This window comes from Panthera pardus, unplaced genomic scaffold (genome assembly GCF_024362965.1).
Source record: "Panthera pardus isolate Hobbes unplaced genomic scaffold, ASM2436296v1 HiC_scaffold_22, whole genome shotgun sequence".
Classification (NCBI taxonomy): domain Eukaryota; kingdom Metazoa; phylum Chordata; class Mammalia; order Carnivora; family Felidae; genus Panthera; species Panthera pardus.
Genome location: NW_026526788.1, coordinates 67,436,293 through 67,460,262, shown reverse-complemented (window position 1 = coordinate 67,460,262; position 23,970 = coordinate 67,436,293). Strand labels below are relative to the sequence as shown.

General features: G+C 50.0%; 1 protein-coding gene across 7 annotated transcripts in view; it reads right to left on the bottom strand.

Annotated features, from left to right (window-relative positions):
- The window catches only part of RBM20 (RNA binding motif protein 20), a 196,513-nt gene that overhangs the window by 4,706 nt on the left and 167,837 nt on the right, over positions 1-23,970 (bottom strand). For 6 of the 7 annotated variants that reach the window (XM_019459411.2, XM_019459415.2, XM_019459414.2 and 3 more), the window contains exons 8-13: positions 22,916-22,995; positions 20,424-21,117; positions 14,443-14,544; positions 12,675-13,335; positions 10,972-11,106; positions 3,002-3,123 (exon numbers count right to left, since the gene is read on the bottom strand). In XM_019459411.2, the coding sequence (XP_019314956.2) occupies positions 3,002-3,123; positions 10,972-11,106; positions 12,675-13,335; positions 14,443-14,544; positions 20,424-21,117; positions 22,916-22,995 (1,794 nt within the window). The remainder of the gene's footprint in view (positions 1-3,001; positions 3,124-10,971; positions 11,107-12,674; positions 13,336-14,442; positions 14,545-20,423; positions 21,118-22,915; positions 22,996-23,970) is intronic. The other variant, XM_019459412.2, reaches the window with a different exon arrangement.

The following is a 23,970-nucleotide window of genomic DNA, read 5'->3' as shown; positions in this document are numbered from 1 at the left end:
GACCCAAGCCAAAATCAAGACTTGGACGCTCAACCGACTGAGCCACCTAGGCGCCCCTAGTTTTCCTCTCAAGCACTTGACCCCACCTGTTGTTCAACTCGGGGTGGGTTATCTCAGGGCTGTGACCAGCAGTGGGGGCACAGCAGTAGCTGTGAGAGAATGCACAGAGAGAATGGAGGCTGCCTCCTACCTCAAAGAGTAATCCTTCACCCCCACCTCAAGGCCTCCTGGTGCTGCTAAGTTTACAAGTTGCCTGACTCAGGTGTGAGCAGCACCTGCTGCTCGGGTCTCAATTCTTCACTTTTCCCACGTGTAACTCGGGGTAGTGTGGGGTGGGCAAGGCTGTGTGGACAAGAGACATTCTGTCAAGGCCATTGACAGAAACTTTATCTGGGAAGCCCGCGGTGGAGGCTCCCAGCTCCCCAACAGGTGTACCAGGGAAACCTGATCCACAGTTGGCAGGCCTAAAAGGCTTATTAGCCCATGTCTGGTCCTGACGTGCCTGGGGACCGCAGGAATGGCTCTGGCCTGCTATGGGGAGGTAAGGTGGCCTGGGGGGTTGGAACATAGTATAGTCCACTGCCCTGGAAAAGAATACAGGATTTAGAATCAGAGGCCCTGGCAAGCCTATACTTATCCTAATTTCCTGAATGACCTTGAGCTGTGTAGCCTCCTTGAGAGCTACATAAGCCAGCTGAGAATGCCACATGAGATCAAAAGTTCTCAAGTCGAGGTATCAGAACTTGCTGGAAAGATTTTTTAAATGAGTATTCTCAGGGCCAGCCCTGGAAAGAATGAATAAGCAGGAGTAGGGTGGGTCCAGGAAGCTGCATTTTTAAAAGATGCTAGCTGGTATGGGGACCATAGTTTGGGAAAATCAGGACCAGATGATTTCCAAGACCCCAATCAGCCCTGCCATTCTATAGATTTTATCTTGTTGGAGTGGAAGAGGAGGATGTCTTCAGAGTAGATGGCTGCCCTCAACTGGCCCTGTGGAGCCCAGTCTGAATCCTTGGTCTGGCCAGGTCAGGCCTTCACCGAGCTCCCCCAGGAGAGGGCAGGATTTGGGCCCCAGGCTCCATAGCTTCCTTGTCCACAGAGCAGCTGCTCCCCAGAGGGAAATCAAGAGGTTTAAATGACATGAGTTTGGGCACGGCCAATGACAGATGGTGACACAGGCTATGCTATTATGGGCCTCGGTTTGCAAGATCAGCTTAATAGAGTAAAAAAAAGGAAAGTGATTAACAATCAGGCAACCTGGGGGCACCTCGGTGGCTCAGCCGGTTAAATGTTTGACTTGGGTTCAGGTCATGATCTTGAGGTTTGTGAGTTCGAGCCCCACATTGAGCCCTGTGCTGATTACATGGAGCCTGCTTGGGATTCTCTCCCTCCCTCTCTCTCTGCCTCTCACCTGCTCTCTCTCTCTCAATATAAATAAATAAACTTAAAAAAGAAAAAAAAGGGGGCGCCTGGGTGGCTCAGTCGGTTGAGAGTCCGACTTCGGCTCAGGTCACGATCTCACAGTTTGTGAGTTTGAGCCCCGCATCGGGTTCTATGCTGACAGCTCGGAGCCTGGAGCCTGCTTCAGATTCTGTGTCTTCCTCTCTCTGCTCCTTCCCCACTCATGCTCTGTCTCTGTCTCCCAAAAATGAATAAACGTTAAAAAAAAAATTAAAAAAAAAAAAAAAAAAAGAATCAGGCAATCTGTTCCCAAGCCTAGTAACTCACCATCTGCATGGCTTTGGATAAATCACATAGCTTCTCCGGGTCTCAGTTTCCCTTAGCCATAAAACAAGAGTTGGCCCGTATCTGCATTTCTTAACTAGGAATGCACATTAGACTCATACAGAGAACTTTCTGAAATTATGTATTCCTGGACCCCTGCCCCCAAATTCTACGAAGTATCTAACCTAGTATATACATACTTTCAAAACACTGTCCAGGTGATTCTATTTCATACCTCTGGCTAAGAAATGCTAGATCAGCTCCTCCAACGATTTAATTGTGACAGTAATGCCTGCTCAGGAATTAGGGCATGCTGCCACCATGAGGGTCTGTCCTAGTTGAGGCCTCCTGTGTCAAAACACCAGTCTGACTCCTTGTAGTAAAAACATGAGGTGCCATGAACTATTTCTCCCGGGCATCTGATATACCATGCTTTCTATTAAGTTACTAAACCCCAGCTGTTCCAACACGCTACATGTTAGGGGTATTACTTATAGAACATATTCCTGTAATTCTCTGATTTTAAGATGAGGGTTTTTTCCCCACACATTCACATCTCTGAAATTGAGATGTATTTTACAACTGATGGAGTCTCACCATTGCAACATTTTTTTTTCTTGTTGGTCTCCGAGAAATGGGAGCGTGTCTTATAACCGACAGCACCTTACATTGGATGAAATCTGGCATGTAGAGTATTTTTAATATGTCCCCTGTTACTATACTTTAACTCTTATTTTAGTTAGCGCTTATCTCCTACACTAGAATGGAAGCTCCAGGAGGGCAGGGATTTTTGTCTGATTTGTTGTCGTCGTCGCTGTTTTATCTCCAGTGCCTAGAGCAGCGTCTGTACCTAGTATGCCTGCAATTAAGAGCTGCAGGATAGATTTAAATAGGACAAAACAGTGATTTTTATTCTAGCAAACAGGGATACTGCATGGGGGAACAGAAACCTAGAGAAATCTCTGCCTCAGGAACATCCAAGTCTTGTGAACAGGACTCAGCCTCACCATGGGCCAGGTGATGGCTAGCTTGAATTACTCAGGCCAGAGAGAGAGAGGCAGATACCCCCAAATCCAGGCCCGAACAGAATGTCTTGTGAGTACTCCAGGAGAGACAGATGCCCCGAGAGCTCAGGGGAGGCAGCCACCATGTGCAGCAGCCTGGCGGAGTCAAGCCTGAGGAAAGAGCAGTTCTCCATGTGGTGGAAGGAAATGGAAACTCCCAGACACAGAGACCAGGGAGTCCCCGGTTGCTCGGCAAGGAAGGCGCTGGTTACCTGTAAGTTCCTGTAGTGAACAGCACTGCGACAGTGGCTTATCTTCGCCATCTCCTCGCTGGTGTAGAACAGCCCACACAGCTTGCAGTAAAACCCAGTCCTGGGCACCACGAACTCCACCCCTGCAGAAGGACAGGGGATGATGGACAGGCAGGGGTTAGGAAGGCGACGTGAGACCCCTGTGGCCTTGCCAGCCGTCAGTGGAAACGGAAGCAGTGAGCTCCGTCCCTCGCTTGCCGTGGACTCTGGCTGGCTGGCCAGCTTCTCCAAGCCCAGTTTCCCCATCTGCCGAGCAGGCATGAGGAAAACAGTGTCGACTCCGTTCACAGGTGGTTGAAGGAAGGGATGAACTCCCTCAAGCGTGCTGGAACGCTCAGCAACTCTACGCTCTGCGGCTGCCTCTGCAGACCCAAGCCCTCCGACCATCAGCCTGCTTGCAGGGAGAGGAGGAAGGAGGTTTCTCGCATTTCACTGGTTGGCTGTCATTTCTCCATGCTGTACCCCTCTCTGTAGCTGCTGTGGCCAGGACTCTGAAAGAATGCTCTCATTTTTGTTTGTTTTAGAATTATATTCATTAAAGAAAATTGTAAAAACACACAGAAGTGAGGAAAAATCACTCAGTCCTTCAATCAAAATATTTTCTTGCATATTATCTTTTGGTGGGGGAGGGGGGTGGGGGGGGCCGTTTTGACCGTGCCCTAAATGCAATTCTGTCTCCTCCCTTTTCCACGTAACAGTTATGTAAAATCATAAACATTTTCCCACCCTTCTCCAGTCTTTACATCTGAGCCATTAACCAACAGCATTTTATTTGGGATTTGCTAAACAGAGGTCACAGGATTCTGGGAGGCCTTTTGATTTAAAGGAAAGAAAAGAGTGGCCCAATAGCCAGGGAAGTTAAGTGACAGTGTCCCAGCCCAGAGGATTCACCTGAAAGAGAGGGCAGAAGCTCCAGCCTTCACCACGGTGTTCTGAGGACCACGGTTCTCCTCCCTCTCTCTCTCTCTTTCTTTTTTTAAATTACTAGCCCCATTGCTGAGTTTATTTTTTTACTTTTTAAAAAGTGTTTATTTATTTTTGAGGGAGGGAGAGAGCGTGAGCAGGGGAAGGGCAGAGGGAGAGGGAGACAGAGGATCCAAAGCAGGCTCTAGGCTGACAGCAGAGAGCCTGATGGAGGGATGGACCCCGCGAACCGTGGGATCATGACCTGAGCCGAAGTCGGACACTCAACTGACTGAGCCACCCAGGCACCCCATGGTTCTCCTCTTGAAGCCACGGTCAGCAGAGTGGAAAGAGCCCAGGTCTGAGAGGGCGCAGACCAGACTCCAAGAACCTGTGGAACCCGGGGAGAGTCAGCTGAACGCCACCGTTGGCCGGGGCCTCAGTTTCTTCAGGTGCCTGATTGTGACATGCCAGCAGAAGAGCAGGTATAAGGGCTGTGAAAGAGCAGGACCCGTGATGGAACTAAAGGAACGGGGCTGGTGGCTCCGAATGCCTGGATCCTGCTTCCAGACCGGGGCCGCTGGTGTGTGTGCCTGGCCCTCGGCTGGGCTTTGCTGCTGCCCGTCTGGTTAGCGCCCGCTGCCCTGCTGGGGGCGGCAGTGGTCGGAGAGCTGCCCGCACGGGAGTGGGGGGGGGGGGGGGCGCGGCGTGGGAGGATGGGGTGGGCGGGGAAGGGAGACAGGGGCTGGGAGCAGCCCACCAGGGGAACGGCCGCTTCTTCTTGCACAGAGGGAGACAGGGACAGGCCAGGTCCCCACTGAGGCGCTGCGTGTGACCACGAGTCCGGGCTTCCTTCGCTTTCCTGCCTCGGCCTCCCAGAGCGGAGACAGACCTACGCGCACAGGAGACCCTGTCATAAAGCAGCAGCTTAGACTTGTAATTACAATTTTTTTTTTTTTCCGTGTCAAAAGAGCCACTTATCAGTGTGCAGCAGGGGGCCTGGAGGGAGTGGGGAGCCCGGGAGGCCTGCCTTGACTGATTGCTCCTCTGTGGTTTGGGGCCTGGTTTTGGCAGCCTCCTCAGCCAGTTTTCTCTAACTGCCACGCAGAGCGCTGCCCTGCCTCCAGCAGTCGCCAGCAGGGAGGGGGCCTCCCTCGGCCCTCTGCCCAGAGGGAGGCTGTGTCCTTCCCTTCCTCACCTTCCTCCCGCCCTCACTGCAAGGGACAGAAAAGTGGCCCCTGCCCTGCCTGTGGGTGGCCAGCTCCCCCCTCCACCCCACAAACAGGCTGGTGGCGAAGGAGCATAAATGAAGCAAGGCCCGCCTTCATCCCCTGTTCCCACAGAACGGCTCCCCCCTTGCTGCTGCAGAACAGGAAGATACAGGCAATTGGGAAGGAAGAAGCACTACCCGGAGACCATGCGGAGCAGGCACAGGCCTGGGATCAGAGCCGCTCCTTCCTCTGTCCTGCCCCAGACGCTGGCTGGGCCAGCTGGGTGGTCCCAGCACAGAAACCTGGGGTCTCACTGCAGGCCCCGGGGGTAAGGCCTCCAGCATCCTTCAAGTTTCCCCAGAGACCTTCTAACCGCTGCCCTGGGTCCCCCAGAAGGAGCTTCGCTGCCTCAGAAGCCACCAGAGTGTAAAGCTGGGCCCAAGCTGGCAGCTGTGGCCCCTTTCAACACAAGAAGCACAGCTACCGTGTGGGGGGCTGGTTCTGGGTGAGACTGCATTTGAACAAAGGCTCCCACTGCCACAAAAACACAGAAACACAAAACGCAAAACCAAAAACCAAAAATAAGCTTGGAAGCCACGGAATAATGGAGGGAAAATAGAATTTAGAGTCAGACAGATCTAGCTCCTTGACTTACACTGTGTAACCTCAGGTACATTATTTAAACTCTCTGAGATTAGCTTCCTCCTCTGTAAAACAGAAATGATACCCCCACGAAGGGTGTTATGGGTAGCACCTCTCATTTTGCCTGGTGCTCAAAAACAGAGAGTTTCCAGACACATTTCTCCATAGAGGCCTTCTTGCCCTCTAACCTTTCACCAGGGCCGCCTGGAGAACCCAGACTCCAAAGGTTGGCAGCAACACTTCCCTGCCCCTGCCTGGTGCCCAGCGGCTGGGCAGGCGGTACCAGGTGGTGAGAAGACCGCGCTGAGGGAGGAGAAGCCTGAGGAGGATCCCCGAATGCCTGGCGACTCCCCCCTGAGTAACTGGGAGTTGCCCCGGGCACTACATGCCAACACCGTCTTGGATGCCTCTGGAATGTGAGGGCCACAAGTGACGCTACCGCGTCGAGAAAACTGTGAGCTCCCCACCCAGTCTGGAGCCACGTGGTCCTCCCATTTTTCAGCCTCTACTAAGGGAACGACGATTAAAGCTGCATTTGCTTTCTAATAATAGCTCCTGGCCCGGGCAATTCTAACTCGGTCATCCTAGCAAAGCCTGCGATGGGTGCAGGGGGACCTTGCGTTTTTGCAGACAATGCCCTTTGGTACTGGTAAGCACAGGCCCTGGCAGGCGCAGGCTGGCTAGGGTCACCCAAAGCTGGCCTGAAACACATGGGCAGTGCCCTCTCCCCGCCAGCCATGCCCACCCCAGTCCCTGAGCAATGGCACTTCACCTCCCTTTTACTCTGGATCCTGGCATTTCCCCTTCGCCTCCCTGCTCTCCGTAGGGACAAAGCCTGAAAGTCGTTCCCTGCCTCCCTAGAAGTCTCTGCAGTAGTGACCGATTCTGGAGGGTGAGGGTTATGCAGCCTGAGTGAGAGGAAACAGTAGGTCTCCATTACTACCTCATGAACGAGTAATAACAACAGACAACCCTTCAGTACCTCCTACTGGAAGATACTAAGACCTTACAAGTACTCATGCGTTTCATCCTCAAAATAACTGAACACAGTAGGCTTCTATGTTACTACCCTTATTTATTGATGAAGAAAGTCAATAAATCAATGAAAAGAGTCAAAGAGGTTGCTCATTGTCTCCTAGCCAGCTGGGATTTGAACCTGGGGAGTCATTTTCCACAGTTTGTGCTCTTAACCACTGCACAAAAATTGCCTTTCCTACATTGTGCTTCCTGTGTCAGAGGAACCAGAATGGCAGAGTGGTCTCAGATTAGAAGCCCCGAGTTCTGACCTGAACCTGATGTGTGTTCTTGGGTAAGCATCTGGGCTTCCATTTCCTCTCCTGTCAAATGCGGAAAATAGTACCATACCCCGACCCCCTGAGATAAGATAATGGGTCTCAAAGCTAACCGAAGACTACATTCAAGACAAAAGTACAATCTGTAAAAGGCCCAAACTGGAAGCAACCCAAATGCCCATCAAGAGACGAATGAATCAACAAATGTGGTTTACCTGTATCCACAATGCAATACTCCTCAACAATACAAAGAAGCCAACCATTGATCCACCCCACAATTATCAATGAATCAAAATAATTATGCTGGGTGAAAGAAGTCAGGCAAAAACAATGTATCCCATATGATTCCCTTTCTATGAAATTCTAAAATGCAAACTAATATTTAGTGACAGAAAGCAGATCAGTAGTTACCTGGGGACTGAGGTGTGGGGAGGGAGGAATTACAAAGGAGCACCAGCAAATTTAAGAAGTGATGAATACGTTTGCTCTCTAATTGTGGTAAGGGTCTCACAGATGTACGTATATGTCAAAACTGATCAACTGTACACCTTACGTATGTGCACTTCATTAACGTCAATTATATTTCATTAGAGCTGTTTTTAAAAACAGAATGAGATCCCATTTTCCTAACAGGTTGGTAAAGATTAAAAACTGATGACATCCAATGTTGGTAAGGAAGCGGAGAATGAGAATCCTCACTCCGGCAGTGAAAACTGGTATAATCTTTATGGAGCGCAATTTAGCAGCAATTATGAAAATGTGAAATGCAAATATATCTGATGCCACCCCCCCACCCCCCCCACCCCCGCCCCGCAATCCCATGGTCTAGGACGCTGTCCTACAGAAACCCAGGCATGCACACAAATGTAAGAGCATGTCTGGAAGGCAGCAGAGCATAGAGGCGGCAGGGCCCCATGAGTCAAACTACTGGGATTTGAATCCTGGCTCCAATCTTTGCTAATCATCACCTTTGTAATTCCGCATCTGAGATTCCTAGCCTATAAAATAAGGATGAAAATATTACGTACCTCATAGGTGTTTTGAGAGAGTTACATGAGGTAAGCACTAGCAATGGTGCCTGCATGGTAAATCATAAAAATAAAAGCTTAACTATTATAGCACTTTAATAATGGGAAAAGAAACTGACAATATCCTAAGTGTTCACCAGGAGAGAAATGGATAAGTAATTTATGGTGTACATCTTTTAGGATGGAATATGTGTGCTGGTTCAGAAGAATGCATTCTCTGTGTACTGATGTGAAGAGATCTCTAAGACCCACTGTTAAGTTAAAAAAGCAAATTGGAAGGGCGCTTGGGTGGCTCAGTCGGTTGAGTGTCCGACTCTTGATTTCTGCTCAGGTCATGGGCCGGGGGTCGTGGGATCGAGCCCCGTGTTAGGCTCTGTGTTGAATGTGGAGCCTGCTTAATAAGATTCTTTCTCCCTTTGCCCCTTTCCCCTGCTTGCACTCTCTCACTCTCTCTCATAAAAAAAATTTTTTTTTAAATTAAATTAAAGGGGGTGGGGGTGCCTGGATGGCTCAGTTGGTTAAACGTCTGACTTTGGCTCAGGTCATGATCTCCCAGTTCTTGAGTTCAAGCCCCATGTCAGGCTCTGTGCTGACAGCTCGGAGCCTGGAGCCTGCTTCAGATTCTGTGTCTCCCTCTCTGCCCCTTCCCTGCTCACACTCCGTCTCTCAAAAATAAATAAACATTAACAATTAAAAAAAAAAAAAAAGCAAACTGTAGAACATTCTGTGTATAGTGTGATCTAGCCCGTGGGTATGATCATGGCTACCTCTGGAGCTGGGGAGAAAACTGGAGGGAAGAGACACAACATTTAACATATACTTTATATGGCCCTTATTTAAAAAATTTTTTTTTAACATTTATTCATTTTTTGATAGAGAGACAGAGCACGAGTGGGGGAAGGGCAGAGAGAGAAGGAGACACAGAATCCAAAGCAGGCTCCAGGCTCTGAGCTGACAGCACAGAGCCTGACACGGGGCTCGAGCTCACGGACTGTGAGATCATGACCTGAGCTGAAGTCGGACACTTAACCGACTGAGCCACCCACGTGCCCCTATATGGCTCTTATTTTTTAAATTTGTCATAATAATCTTTCACACTTTTGGGAATGAAAAATAATAAAAGAGACGTGAATTACAAGGTAGCAGAACTTATTCTTAACTTTTGCTTGTGTGGGTCATACAGATTCCAAGTTCTTGGAGACTTGTGTTACATTTCTCAACTGCCCCAGAGTGCTCTGCATGGTGCCATGTTATCTAGTAAGCGCTGCTCAGTACCAAGGAGTACTCTATGAAAATGGAGCATTTGGAGGACAAAAACAGTAAGAAATGTTTAAAAGGAGATGAAAACAAAAAGAGAAACCTGATGGAAAGGGTGAGCATCTGTACTGACCAGCCTCTCCCTGAATAAGCAGACATGTGGTCATTGGTCATCACATAACCCATTCTTCTCGTGCTTCCTTGTGACGCTTTCCCAAATGACACCTGCCTAAGTGCTCTCTCAAGCAGCTGCTACTTCTCCTTTGTCTCATTGCTTTCCAACCTCTCAAAGTCAAAGCAAAGACTCAAAGATGATGTGGAGTGGGAGTCACTGGGTTAGCGATAGCGTCAGAAGCTCCCAGGTGCCCTCACTCTGCCCTGAGACTTTAGTTAACTCTCCCCTTTGAAAATGTGTCCTAGTTGATTTATTATTTTTTTTTTATTTTTATTTATTTTTTTTTTTGAGACAGAGAGAGACAGAGCATGAGCAGGGGAGGGACAGAGAGACAGGGAGACACAGAATCCGAAGCAGGCTCCAGGCTCTGAGCTGTCAGCACAGAGCCCGACGCGGGGCTCGAATTCATGGTCCATGAGATCATGACCTGAGCTGAAGTCGGACGCTTACCCGACTGGGCCACCCAGGCGCCCCTGATTTATTATTAACCTCCCTTCCCATCCCCCTCCAACACTTCCACCATTAAAACACCAGTGATCCAAGTCAATCCCATATTATAGGTGAAAACACTAAGGCTCAGGAACCCCAACCTATCATTCCCTGTCAGGCCTCTGCATTTGCACATTCCCTGCCCGAGGCCCGAGCCACCCCCTTCTCATTGCCCCCTACCATCTGGTCCCCTGGATCCCCAATCTCCATTCTGCCTGTGGCTGGGTTGACTGCCAGGTGGGTTCTGACAGTACCTTCCACTCCAAGGGCCTCCAAGAAAAGTAGTTTTACCTCCCAATCTTTCTCTCTTTCTTTTATTGACTTGTTAATAAAGGACTTGTAGTGACTGTGGAAAAAAAATCAAAATACATCCTGGGGATGGGTTGTCTGAGATTACGCAGTCATCCAATAAGTAGAATAGGAAGGAAAGGGGACCACGTCTCTCTCTGTTCAATGCTCCTTCCGTCAACTATATTGTATCTGCCCCAAATGCAGTCTCTTCAGCATCATTGCCTCACAGAAGCTCGTCCTTCAAAGAACAAACAAATGTTTTGGGAAGGGTTGGGATAGGGAAGCCAGTAGCTGAAGAAGTTCATTTCTGCTGACTTTGGGCAGCCACTGGGGCCTCTGATCCCTGCCTGAATAAAGCCGTATGGTCAGAAACAAAGCATTCCCAAATAGGGAAATCAAGTCCTTGCTCTGGCTCCCAGGGCAATGCTGCTCAAGGCCTGATACCATGAGGTATCTGGTCTATCACGGGAGAATGAAATTGCAAGAAACTTTAAAGATACGCACCTTGCGTGTCTCGGTCATTACGTCAGACATTAAACACAACAACAAAATGACAAAAAACCCTCTGGAGCTCCTAGGTGTGTCCGTGGAGTGATCATTTCCTGGAGCTGAATTCTCAGGAAGGACTGTGTATTTCACGTACCTAGGGGAATGCTAAGTTCACTGAACACATCCTCGGGCTCCCAGGAAGGCAAAGAGAGGGGCTGTTTCAGCTCCACTTCCGTGTATTCCGGTGACCTCACATCCAAAGATTTTACTTCCATGTACCTGGAGTTTTCTGCAAAACATGAGCCAAGGCAGAGAACTAATGAAGCACAACAGACCTCAAAGATTCCCTGCAATTCTATTCTTGCACTGTGTGATCAGGAATGGTCCCTTGCACGGCTTAATAACACGAAGCTAGGGCAAGGACTGCTAATTAGGTCCAAAATGCTGTAATTAAGAGTTTGCTCTGCTGCCAAAAAGAATGCCACACCTACGAACCCTTGGCAAACCTTTGCACTGGGTCTGTGGGGGATGGGCTGTTGCCCCTTTGGGCTGGGAGGATCCCTACCTTGCCCCCCAACTCACAAATCACTCCATCCCTGCAGGCAGAAGGGCAAAAATTATGCTGACGTCTGTAGGGACAGAGGCTGACAGAAGAGGCTGTGCCGTTTCCACCCCAAGCTGGTACAGCAGTGTTATTAAATATGAACTCCAAACACTGGGTAAGCTAATAAGCCATTAACACCAGTGCATGTCGAGGCCTATCCGGCAAACTAAAGGGGTTCAATCAGGGCAAGGTGAACATTTTGCTCTTTCTTTGCTCCTGCCTTCTGTAGACACAGCCCGGGCCTCAGTGTTTCTCTGGCAACAAGAAGGCAGCGCGTGGCAGTTTCCATGGAGACTCGCAGGTGGAAAACAGCTCAGGTCAGCTTGACAGGGAGGAAAGCCGGAGCCTCCAGCTCCCTGACAGGCTCATTCGGGCCACAGGGCGCTGGATGGAAATGTCTCTTTTCAAGCCTTTACTCAACGGCTTCTGTCCCTGACTCTGAGCCCCCCTACTTCAACCTTCCAAGTGCCACAGGCTTTCTGCGAAATGGAGCTCTAGTTATTTCCATGTGGAGAACACTGAGGGCTCCTCCTCCTCCTCTGCCCCCCCTCCCTCCTGCCATGGCCCTTGATGGATCTTTGTTTCCACTTGGCAGAGAAGACAGGGCTTAGCCTATTTTAAACTCCGTCTCTCATGATGTCATAGCGCCGGGCACAGATACAACATCACCTGCAATGGAGGCGGAGGACAGTCTGGGACAAGCCTTGTTTCACCACCAGGCCGTGGAAAAAAGGGGGTCTGCGGTGGTAGCAGGGGGAAGCGGCCATACCCCTTGGCAGCACCTTGATCCTAACCTCTGCCCGCTCCTGGCTGCTTTCTTGCCTCCCTGGCTGCTTTTCCCGCCCCCTCACTCGGGCCTCACAGAAATAACAGCCTGGGTGGTCCACCACTGTGCAGCCATGACAGGCTGCTTGCTGACCGGAGGACCCGAAGCCCCTTGGCCTGATAACTCAAAGCTTTTGCTACGTTTTAGTTGTCAGTGTCCACCTGGGCTCCCGTAAATTCAGAGAAGTCTGCCCTATCTGAGTTTGCTTCTCAGAAAACATGTGGCCTCCTATCTGATTTCCTTTACACCATTTGCCTAAAAGCGCTAAGGATTTAACCAGGCCTTTAGAAGCTGGCTTTCTGCACCGACTTTAATGCTGGCTGAAACCTTAGTCATGTTCCTTCCAGCCTGCACATGCCCACACACCTCCCTAGGTGAGCAGTGGTCCCATCAACCCAAGCGCACAGGAGAAAAGGGAGGTAGTTACCCTGGGTGGACACTCCTTGGCGAGCCTGGCTTTGGAGGTCAGTTTCGGTGCGGGGGCTGGCTTTCCCCTCCAGGGGACCGCCTTCACAGGCCCCATCTTCGGGGGGCCCCCCGGCCTTGCAGTCATCGAGAGGTGGGCTAGGCTGCCGGGCCCCCTCCTCTGCTGGCTTGGGGGAAGACATTTGCTGGAGTGGAGGGGCCGGATGAACATCGGAGCTCTCCCCTCCCTTTGCCTGCTTCTCGTAGCAATCTGAACCCTCCAGTGAGAGGTCTGTCTTACGTTCAGCTGGCTTCCGCTCAGCGTCCAGATTTAGGCCAGGCATTTCCACGTCCATGTCACTGGGACAGCTCGTGGAAGCAGAAGGCAGATCTTTGGGTGACTTGAGGCTGAGTTCCGTAGCCCCGTTACCTACGGGCTTCACACACTCGTTGGTGAGATCCTTGGTTACGTCCAGGTCTAAGGTGGACGTCACACAGGGACATATTTCTGGGCAGATTTTGTCCTTCTGGTCAATGGGCACAATTTCTTCCAGTTCTGGGATGTCTGGTTCCATAATAAAATCTTCCTCCTCCCCAACCTCGTCCACTGTAACCAGCTCCTCCATGTTCGTGGGATACCAGCTCTCCCCTTCTGCCTCACTTCCACTCTCCCAGTCTTGCTCCTGAACAAAAATGCAGAATAAGGGTCAGAGAGTGACTGAGAAGCAGGTCATAGTATTCAACCAGAGGGCACAAACCTTGACCACAGGACCCCTAAAAACCAGAAAGATCCTGAGCACTCTTACTTCTGCCTGGGAACATTTGCTGGGCAATGAGGAGCTGTAACCCACTCAAGTCCCACATCACTGATTCATCTCTAGGTTGGGGCTCAAAACAGCATTTGGAATAAGCCCTTAATGCTTCCTCTACCATGTTTAAAACGGCCCAAAGAATTTCAAGCCCTGGTACGTAATAGGTGCTCAATAAACAGTTTTTAAATGAGTGAATGACAAACTTACAGACTCTAAATAAATCAACTTGCTGGAGCTATTTTCTTGCATGTAGGCCATCACTGAAGGTAACAGTAGCAAAGTCCCCCCAGCCCACCCCCACACTAAATCCCCCCAAGGTCCCTTTCCCAGCAAGGGTGCAACCTACACAGCCATGGCTCATACTCAGCCCCTCCTGAAACTTCTCTTCACGTCCCCAGCAGCCAGATTTCAGAGATCAACTTCCTTGCCAGTGATACCCATCTCTCTACCTCTCCTGACCAGAAAGACACAAAGCTGGCCACGTTCCAAACACATTTCTTTTTGCTGAGGCAGCCCCAACACTGTAAGTGGATGTTTTACTTTAATTAAGTCAAATAATCTTTGCGAGCACAGTAGATGTTTTGTTAGTCCCAGGGTCTGGGCATGCTGAAGTCAGGGCCCCAGCCTGTGCATCCAAAGCTCCCCTCTTCCCCCAGCCCCTCCCAAGGGACCTATTTTGGGAGCCTGGCTCTGAAGCCCGAGTCTTTTTTGGGCACATGTTTTCTCTTACGAGCACAGCCAAGTCGTTGGAGACTGAGGCAGAGCCCAGGCATATGGTAAAGAGCTCCTTAGTAAAAACTGTGCAAAGATCCCAGGGAAAACCATTCTCCCAAAACCATTCTGGCTTCATTCGTGGAATCACAGGTGGGGTGTTGGACACATCCGTGCAGCGAGCGGGGCATCACAGGGCAGGATGGGGACTCCAGAGACGTGGTGCCCAATTGCCATCATGCACATGCGGCTCTACGCAAACTTTACCTTTGTCCTTGTGTCCTCGGCATCAGAGGATTCTGTTTCTTTCTCCTGCCTGCCCACTGATGCGGTGCTTTCTTCCATGCCCTCCTGCTCCTCTTTTCCAGCCTTACCAAAGGAAGAACAGAACAAACCAAATCAACAGTGAGCAGTGGCAGAGAAAAGAGGGAGTGCCAAGAGAAAATGATGCTGAGCACAGCTAACAGTCCCCAAGTGTGTTTTCACAGACACCATTTCCTTTATCCTCACAAAAACCCCTCGGAGGCAGGTGCTATGATCTTCATTTTACAGATCGGGAAATTAAGGCTCAGAGAGGTTAAGTAACTTGCTCAAAGTCACACAGACAAAGGAGGCACAGAAATGTCTTAATGGATGGACTGATGTCTTTAGCGGGGCAGAAATCCCTGGCAAACTGGGTGCTTTTCATTGTTATGAAGCCTACAGACAGGAGAAGTAAAGGGACCAAGGGTGAACTGGCCCTGGGGTTAACAATCATCATGGTGACATCTCCCCCAAAGATCTGTTGCGGCCATAGAAGTCCCATCCAGGGCACTTATGAGTAGGAAGGGGGCGGTCAGCCGACCAGTGTCCTCTCCACCCCTCGTTTGTCCTCTCTCTTTCCTAGAGCTACAGTCCAAACTAGCAATCCCCTCCCTTCTTCCTTCCTTCTATTCCTTCCCTCAAATTCAGTCCCTCATGATAGACAGTGCTCATGTCTGAGAAAGCAAACAAGTAGAAGCAGGTGTTCGGTTGGAGAATTAGTCTCTGAGCAGCCTTGAAAACAGGGTCAGCGAACACTCATCCTCAGGTCAAATCTGAGCTCCTTTTATACAATCTGTGAATTAACAAGGCTTTTCACATTTTTAAATAGTTGCATTTTAAATGATTACATAAGTGCCTACATAATATCTTCACGTTGGCCTCTTGGCCCACATAGCCTAAAACGTTTGCTGTCTGGTGCTTTGTAGAACAAGTTTGCCAAACCTCATTTTAGAAGTTTTTGGAGGATACTCTCCCCTGACTTAAACTTTGGCCACCAGATCAGTGACTCTTCCTGGACTTTCTCAGGGGCCAGCTGCATCTTCCCGACGATTTTGGCCGAGGTTGGCTCTGAGTAAGTGACTCTGGTTCTGATTTCTTACAACCGGACACACCCCTCTGGCACTGACACGGAACCAGCTGGGGCAGGAGCTCAGAGCTGACTGGTTTAACCAGTTATTACCAGACAGGGGAAGAGAGCTAACATCCTCAGGTCCTTGCTCTTTCTGGTATTTGGAGCGGAAGATTCCAAGCTCTGCTCTGGTCTTCTAAGCTAGCCTAAGTGCAGAGCAGCTCCAAATGCCTTTTTAGCCACCAGAATCCATAGCTTCCACCAAAAGGAGAGGTCTTGTATTTTTATCTCCCTGAATAAACTACCTATGGCTCTCCTTTGTCCGAGTAAGTAACGCTTACCCTCCCCAAGCAAATTCCTCCAGCCACGCTCCTAGGTGGACACAACAGAGCCCCCTCCAATTCCAGTTGGGAGAGGCAGGGGCAGCCTGGCCCGACGGAAGCACCTCACCATTTGCATCTAGGTGTTTCTTCCCGCAGGCAAAGGAAGAGCAGTGCCTTCAGTGTGCCCCTCGCCCTGGGATCACTTCAAGTGAGAGCAGCAGTTTAAGGGAAGCCGATAAATGCAATCAATGCACCCAGCTGCCCGCACCAGCTCACAGACTAAGATATTGGGCCCCAACTGTTGCAAGCAGAGCTCTGCCTCCACAGAGCTAGGCCTACGGTTAAACCACCTCCTAACTGGTCTCCCCCTTCTGCCCTGTAGCCTCCTCCCAAGTCTATTCTCCCCAAGGCAATCAAGAATGATGACTCCACAAGGCAAAAACTGTCCTAACCTCACCACACCTTCTTGCTTAAATATTTCATTTGTTTCCCTTTGCACTCGGGATAAAGACACAAATCCGTAACCCGCCTACAACCTTGCATGGTAAGGCCCGTTGACAAACCAGACCTATGTCTCAGCATTCTAACCCTGGCTGTCTCTGTTCCTGCAACACTGACCCTCAGCCACAAGGCCTTTGCACATGCTGTTCTGTCTGTTCTCCTTCCTTTCACTCAGTGAAACCCACCATTCCTTCCAATCTCAACAGTTGCATCTTAACCCAGGGAAGCCTCTAATTCCTTGCCACCTTAACAGTAGTATATACCTCCATCTCCTTCTTAGCACTTAACTCATGCCCTTCTACTCATCTGAGGAATTATTTGATTAGTGTGTCTTTCCATTAGACCATGAGCTCCTGCGATCAAGGGTCATTTCAGTTTTCACTCAGAACTGTAGTCCCAGTGCTAGGTGCTCTGTGGATATTAGTCAATACAAGGATGGAGACTGGAAGGAGGGGGTGGAGTGGTTAACTAGCTCACACCTGCCTCTGCAATGCTTAGGTCTCTGTCTAGGCTCTGAACTGAGCATAAGTAGTTTTTCTATTTCTCCCTTCTGTGGACTGCCTATACTGGGGGCTGCATTCTAGAGAACCTTGGGCTCCATCTGGCCTACAGACATGTTCTAGTCTATACAGTTTCTAAAATGTGGAAAAATTTCAGAGATACGTGGATTTTGGTGCTGCTCTTTAAAAAATGGGGGATCTAATAGCACCCGGCTTGCATTCCTGAATGGCAGCCATAGAACAGAGCTGAGGAGTGGCTAACTGCCCCCAGTAGACAGGTACCCCTTCCTTGGTCTGCCATGATTACTTCTTTCCACGTTGGCTTCACCCCTGTTACCAGGTCTGTGTCCCCTTCCTGGCTTCCTTTCTCCAGGCATCTGGGTCTATAACCCTTGATCACCCTTCCAGTAAGGTGGAGGAATGTTTCCTACCCATGTTCACCCTACTCAGTGACTTGATCTCTTTCCTTCTTTCTATGGCCTTGTGGTCAAGGTTGAGTCTCGGGTGTGGACTTGGCCACTTACAAACACTGAACAGCACACACACTGGCCTCTCCACCATGGGCACTTTCTCCAGACATCTTAGAGGTTTTGAATGAGCACAAGCTCATTAAAGCCCTATGACAGACCTGTGATCACACCCATCTCACCAATGAGAAAATTGAGGCCCAGAAGAACAGGGAGTGACCTGGTTTTCAGAAGCCAGGCCTTTGTCTCCAGAGTCTGGGTCAGTCATTCCTTTCTTCCTTCAGCAAATACTTACTGGGCACCCACTCTGTGTCAAGCCCTGATTTCGGGACTGGGGACATAGCAGTGAGCACAGCAGACAAAAATTCCTGCCCTTGTGGAGGTTATGTTTGGAGGCTGTAGGAGACAGACACTAAATAAAATAAAGACAGACCAGGGGACAGGTTGGACCTAGGAGAGTTTGGCAGGGAGGGAAGACAAGTGAGTTGGGACACTGTGGTTTTATGTTGTGGGATTTCTCTCCAGGAATAACCTTGGGGGGGAGCAGAACAACAAGTGAAAGGTGGGGAGGAAGGAGCCACGTGACACCGTCCTCAGCCAAGCTGTCTTCCATCTCCAAGTTCAGTCACTGCCTGTTATCTGACTCCTGCGGCAGCCCTAGAGGATTTGGGTCATTTTCAAGATTGTTATATACACTTTGAGATCAGTGAGGGAAAGTCTATGCTACTGATATTCCATCAAAAAAAGGGTTTGGGGCTTCCTGGCTCCCAAACCCACAGAAACAATCCATTGGGGACCCCAAGTCCCCACCGACTCCACTCTAGGGCTATTAGAGGCAGAACCAATTAAAGAGACAGAATGTGTGGAAACCCATGGGGCTTTCTGGGCATCTCTTTTTTGCATCAGGGCTGTGGGGATGACCCATAGCATGTGTCACCTTAAATGGGCAAACCGATGAAAGCAGGTGGGTGAAATAGTAGGAACAATATCGAGACTGAAGAAGAGTCTCAGAAATGTGGGTAGGCTTGTGAAGGGGCAGCTCCATCACTTTGCCATGGGGACACAGGGCGCTGGGCTGCTGGTGTGTGTATGAGGCCCAGGCTTGAGCCCTTGGCTCAAGGGGCTGCTGCTCTCTGTCCCTCTGTGACTCTTTGGAGGCACTGACCCATCACCAGCCCCTTAGATACCTCCAAGTGTAGACACACTTCTTAAAAACACCCTCTGGTTCACAGGTCCTCGGGATCCAGTTCAAGTCCTCAGCAAGGCACACAAAGGCCTTTGTGGACCCACCCCACCCAGGTGCCTAATCTCACCTCCTGAGCAACCCCTGCCATGCCAGTCAGGAAAAACCGTGGCTGACTTCGAGATGGGCGAAAAGACAACAGGGTGTTCTTTCCACGGACCGCTGGGCAGTTAGCTGTCCAGCACACCCTTTCCGGGGTGTCCCATCCTTAGGAGTTGGGGCCTTTTGTTATCTGGAACTATTTTATAACCCTGCAAACTACAGAAGACGGATCGTAGTGCAAATGATTCTTGTTCCTAGAGATGCAATTTTACCTGCTGGAGATGCAACTGGCTTCCCGTGGAAAAGGCTTTATGTCTCTTAGCAAATTCATTTCGGCGTTCTCAATTGCCTTTCCATGTTGCCTGTTCTTTGGCTTCTCCTTTGACCCAGCTTTTACATCTTACGGATCCCTCGTTAATTAATGGGTTAAATAACATCTTTGACATGTATTCATTTTATGTTTGCACAAGAGCCAGGGCTTTACTGTTTAAAAACATTATTCTTTAATATGCCCTAAAGACACCGCCATGCTGAGTATCTCTAGGTTCTTGAAAACAGTCTTCTTTTCTCACTTTTGCCTTCGCTGCTTCCCAAATTGCTTTTGTCCCCACTTTCCATGCCTGGCCAAATGTCACCTCCTCTGTGCTGCTTTCCTCCTCCCCTGGTGCAGAAGTTAACGCCCACAGAACAGCCCATCCGCTACTCCACTCCAGTATGGGTCCCACCGACCGTAAATCACTTTTGGCAGCTCTCCTTCTACCATTAGACCTTGGTCTCCACTACAGCCTGGACCATGTCCCCTTCACCTTTGGACCCCCTGTGCCTAGCATGCTACCTGTCAAAGTGGCCTCCCACCAATGCATATAGGAGTGAATGCAGTAGTGAACAAAAGCGTGACTCTTCAGCGTCCATGGCCTTGAGAACTGGGCTCCTTATTTCAACTTAGTCACTGTCACTAACTCCTGAATCAAACTAGGAGACAGGCACGTAGGGTTTTTTAAATTGAGTTCCTTATGAAGCACCCCCTCCCCGACCTCCACGATCCCACTCCTACTTAAATGTAGGTGGTTTTGGGAAAGGAGGAAGTATAAACCAAGCCAGGATGTAAATTTTGTATCCAGAGTCCTCGCGGCTCACTGTGTGAACCGAAGTTATATAGCAGGTTATAAGCCCTTCCAGACGCTTGGATGAAAGGTGCCAGCCAACTGCCGAGCATTTTTATTACGGTGGAAGTAAAACACTGGACAGTGTCTAGGGAGGCACACCAAGCCCTGGGCACCCAGTGTCACGTAGTGGGTGGTGGCTGCTTCTCCTTTACCACCTCTCATTGAAGCCCCAGGCTCGGCAGATGCTTTTGGCAGGAGAAAGAATGGAGCAGACCAAAGATCTAATCTCCCTGAGCAGAGTCCGCGACGCCGCAGGGCGCCTCCGCTCCGGGCACACGGGTCCACAGACCGCCTTTGTATCATGTCATGTCGCTGCCTAACTTCTAGTAAAGGTAGAAGCCACGCACCAAGGGATTTGGAGCCCGATCGCTCTGTCATTTCCTGACTGTGTGTCCTTGGACAACTCCCTTAAGCTCTCTGTGCCTCAGTTTCCTTATCTACAGCAATAATAGTATTATTACCATTATTACCTCATACAGTTGCTGGCAAGATTAAATAACTTGACTGAGACAAAGTGTTTAGTACAGTGCCTGGCACAGAGTAAACATCCAATGAGTGTTCCATTCATTTAATAAATAAATGTTCATCATCATCATATTAATATTACTGTCCTCGGGAACCTGCCTCTCCTTACCTGGGGAAGAGATTGCATCGTTACCTCATTCCCCGCCATTCTGCTTTCTTTTCTATCATCAGCTCCTTCTTGGTCTCTATCAGGTCTCTTGGTTCTGTTTTTCTCACTCTGCTTAGACTTGACGCTCTCAGGGGCCCTAGTGACCTTCGGCTCCAGCCCGTCTTCCTTGCCTGAGTCCTCGGGGTGGGGGTGTCTGCTCTCCCGCAGCCTGGCCTCCTCTTTCCTCCTGGACCTCCCGGGAGCTTCCTGCTGCTGCTTTACATACTTGTCCGATTTGCCTTTGGGCTCCTTCCGGTAGTAGCTGTCTTCTCGGCTTTTGTAGCCCGACGCGGAGTGCAGCGGGCTGGGGGACCCGGGCCTTGGGTGCTTTTCTCGGTGGCCCCGCCCTCCTTCCAGCCGCTCATCTAACTCCGCTTTGTCCAGTTGCCAGGGGTAGTGTTTTCGATCATGTGGCCACGCGTCTGCCCTGTCCCTCTTGTCCTCTCCATTCTCCCTCCAGGGGCTCGAATCTCGCTCTTCCTCCCTTCTGGCATAGGGCGAGTGCTCCCACAAGTCCCGGCTGTTGCCCCAGTCGGTGCGGGTGGGGCCCAGAGGGCTGTGGGAAGAGCTGCAGGAGGTGAAGCTCGGCGTGTGGGACCTCGGGGACAGTGACCGGCTCACCGGACTGCGAGACCGTGGTCTTTCTGGGCCGTATCTGTGAAGGAGCCAAGGAGTGTGTTTTATGATCTGCACGTCCCCTGCCCCCATGCACAGATATGCCCAGTGGACATACTGTGCACTAACCCCATGTGGCCATACACTCTTCGCCACAACCGCACAGCCAATACAGAGAGTGGTGCAGGAGAAAGCTTTTCCTCCCCTCTGGCTTCTAAGGAGGAGGATTTGCCCAGAGTACAGTCCTGGCTGTCTCTGCCCTTTTACTCATTCTGCTTCTGGGAACTGGGATAAATAATTGGACTGGTTAGGCTCAACTCCATCTTTCTTCCTCTTGGAAGGAAGCTAAGCTCAGGGGACAGGCAACTCTCCCTCTGGATGTGTGGGGGTGGGGTGGGAGGGGAGGCGGTGGTTGCCCTGGTCTAGCCTGGTGGGCAAGGCTGCCTGACCCTGGGGTTCAATTAGCCAGTGTCTCGACTACAAGACCAAAGCCACAACTCCACCTGACTTTTACTGTAATGAAGGCAACCTCTTGGCCTCCATTTTTCTTGTTTGTTTCTCATCTCAGTTTGTTCAGGTCTTGGGCATAGTAGAAGATGCTAATTACTGTGGGGACAAGAGTGAGGAGGGCAGGCTCAGAGATTCCAAAACCAAAGAACTAGGAGGGCACTTTAGGGTTGGAGGGAACCTTAGAGCTCTGACCTGCTTGTGTTTCAGATGAGGGGACTAAATCCCAGGAAAGGGATTCTCAACCTGCCTAAGATTCAGAGTAAGTTCTTCCAGACGCTCCGCTGAAGAACTGTGGGAAGCATGATCCGCCTTTAAACGCATCTTTAAAAAAACCCCAACCAACCATTTAAAAAAAACCCTAACAAATAAATGGGGATCCCAAACCTGAGCAGCTAGATACATACAAAGACACACACACACACACACACACACACACAAACACACACACACACACACACACACACACACACACACACACACACACACACTCCCAGCCTCTCTCTCTGGGGATTGTTTGGTAATTAAGCAGATCTAGTTAATCACGTACCCAATATTCTAAAAGAATGGGCAATTTTCGTTTGGTTTCCAAATACAGAAAAACCAGACAGCCCTCACTTACCAGGGGACACCCAGAGGTGGCTCCCTAGGACCAGGCTGCCTTGACCATCAATGGGGAAACAGCCTGGACCCAGCCTGGTGAGAGCACTATCTGTGGCAGCCCCAGGTAGAACCATGGAAAGTGCAGGCCAAGTGCTGGCTCCTGTGGTCTCCCCCTTGGCTCTCCACAAGGGCTGTTTTCGTAGGGCAGCGACAGGGGGAAACTTGTACCCCCAACTTGACACGGTCCCAATTTCAGTTGGAAGAAAGGAGTTGGAAAACTGAATGCATTCAATGTTCAGAGTAGGTGACTGGGCAAGTCACTACTTTTGGGGGGTTCACCTACATTCCTGTTTCTGTATCTACATTCAGCTCATGAAAAACCAACAGCTGGCTCTAAATAGAACACACACACACACACACTGACTTTAAGGTTTTTTAGCAGAGTGTAGCCTTGCCCCAAAGGGCCAAATATCAACAGAATCCCTCCTATATTCCTTTCTAACAAAGGAGGTGCAGATGAGAGGAAGCCTACCATCTTCCATTTTCCTGAGGCTTAACCTGAGCAGCAGTTCTGGACGGCATCCGGCATGTGGAAAAGTAGGGCCCAGAAAGGCTGATGGACGGGGCAAGGGCAGGGCACAGTGTGACTCAATACCCGTAAGAATGAGAGACAAGAGAGTGTCCCAGCTGCCCAGAATCCTCCATGATGCCCAGAGCTGGGGCCTCACCTGTCTGCTTCCCGGAACATGTCCCTCTCCCTCTGGGAATGCATGTCCTGGATGATGGCAGCCACCGTTTTCCCGGGTTTCTAGGCAAAGTCAGAGAGGTCATCATCAGACCAGAGACAGCCATGCAAATACCAAAGGGAAACAGAGAGGACTTGGGTCCATTGCCCGGTCCACCCAAGGGGAAAAAAATACCTTTTTAGAGGAAGAAGAAGTTTAATCCAGGGAATGAGGAGTGTGAGCATAATGCTGAATGGAGGGGCCCCGACATTTTGGGTACCTCTTTATTGTAGAACATTTTAAATATATGCAAAAGCACAGAGAATGGTATGTTGAACCCCCATGACTCCATTTCCATTGTCAACAATTCTGACCAACCTAGTTCATCTGTACCCGAACCCTTTCCCCACCCCATAGAATATTCTGAAGCAGATCTCAGACATAATATCTTCTCATCCATTCTATGAGGACACTGATATGGCTCAATAACGCCATATGGAACCATCCATGGTGCTTCTGGTCAACACATCTTGCTCTGTTTAAGACAAGGGTGAGAGGCCAAGCCCCATGCTGTTCCAGGGAAGTGCTGGCATACTCAAGGGGATGTACCTCACCTTGAGAATCTCCACCCAGGAAGAACAGCTCTGCTTGGCCTCTAGCTGCCTGAGTGATCTGGGGTCAAGGCTCGTTGTCTGTGGGAGGCTCCCTTTCTCCACCTATAAAGTTCAGATAATGAGGCCCATCTGGCATCCACCAATAGCCTCAGGGTACAGCAGACTAGGCTGATAAAAGCCACAGGTGCTGGGCCAACATAAAAGGAGCTGTTGGAGGGTTTCACACCCTCTGACCCCTCTGTGGCTGTTTTCTAGGCCATGCCTCAAGAGTCCTGTGAAGATGCTGAAACTTTCCAGATGAGCCCTTAACTTGTCATAGCGAGACCCTGTCCCAGCAGCCCTGATAGTTTTCAACATTACTGTGCTTTCCAGGGTCTGCTTCCGTCCTCACCTGACTCCTTTTGCCTGGACACCCTCTCAGTTTATCTGACTCTCCTCATCCTT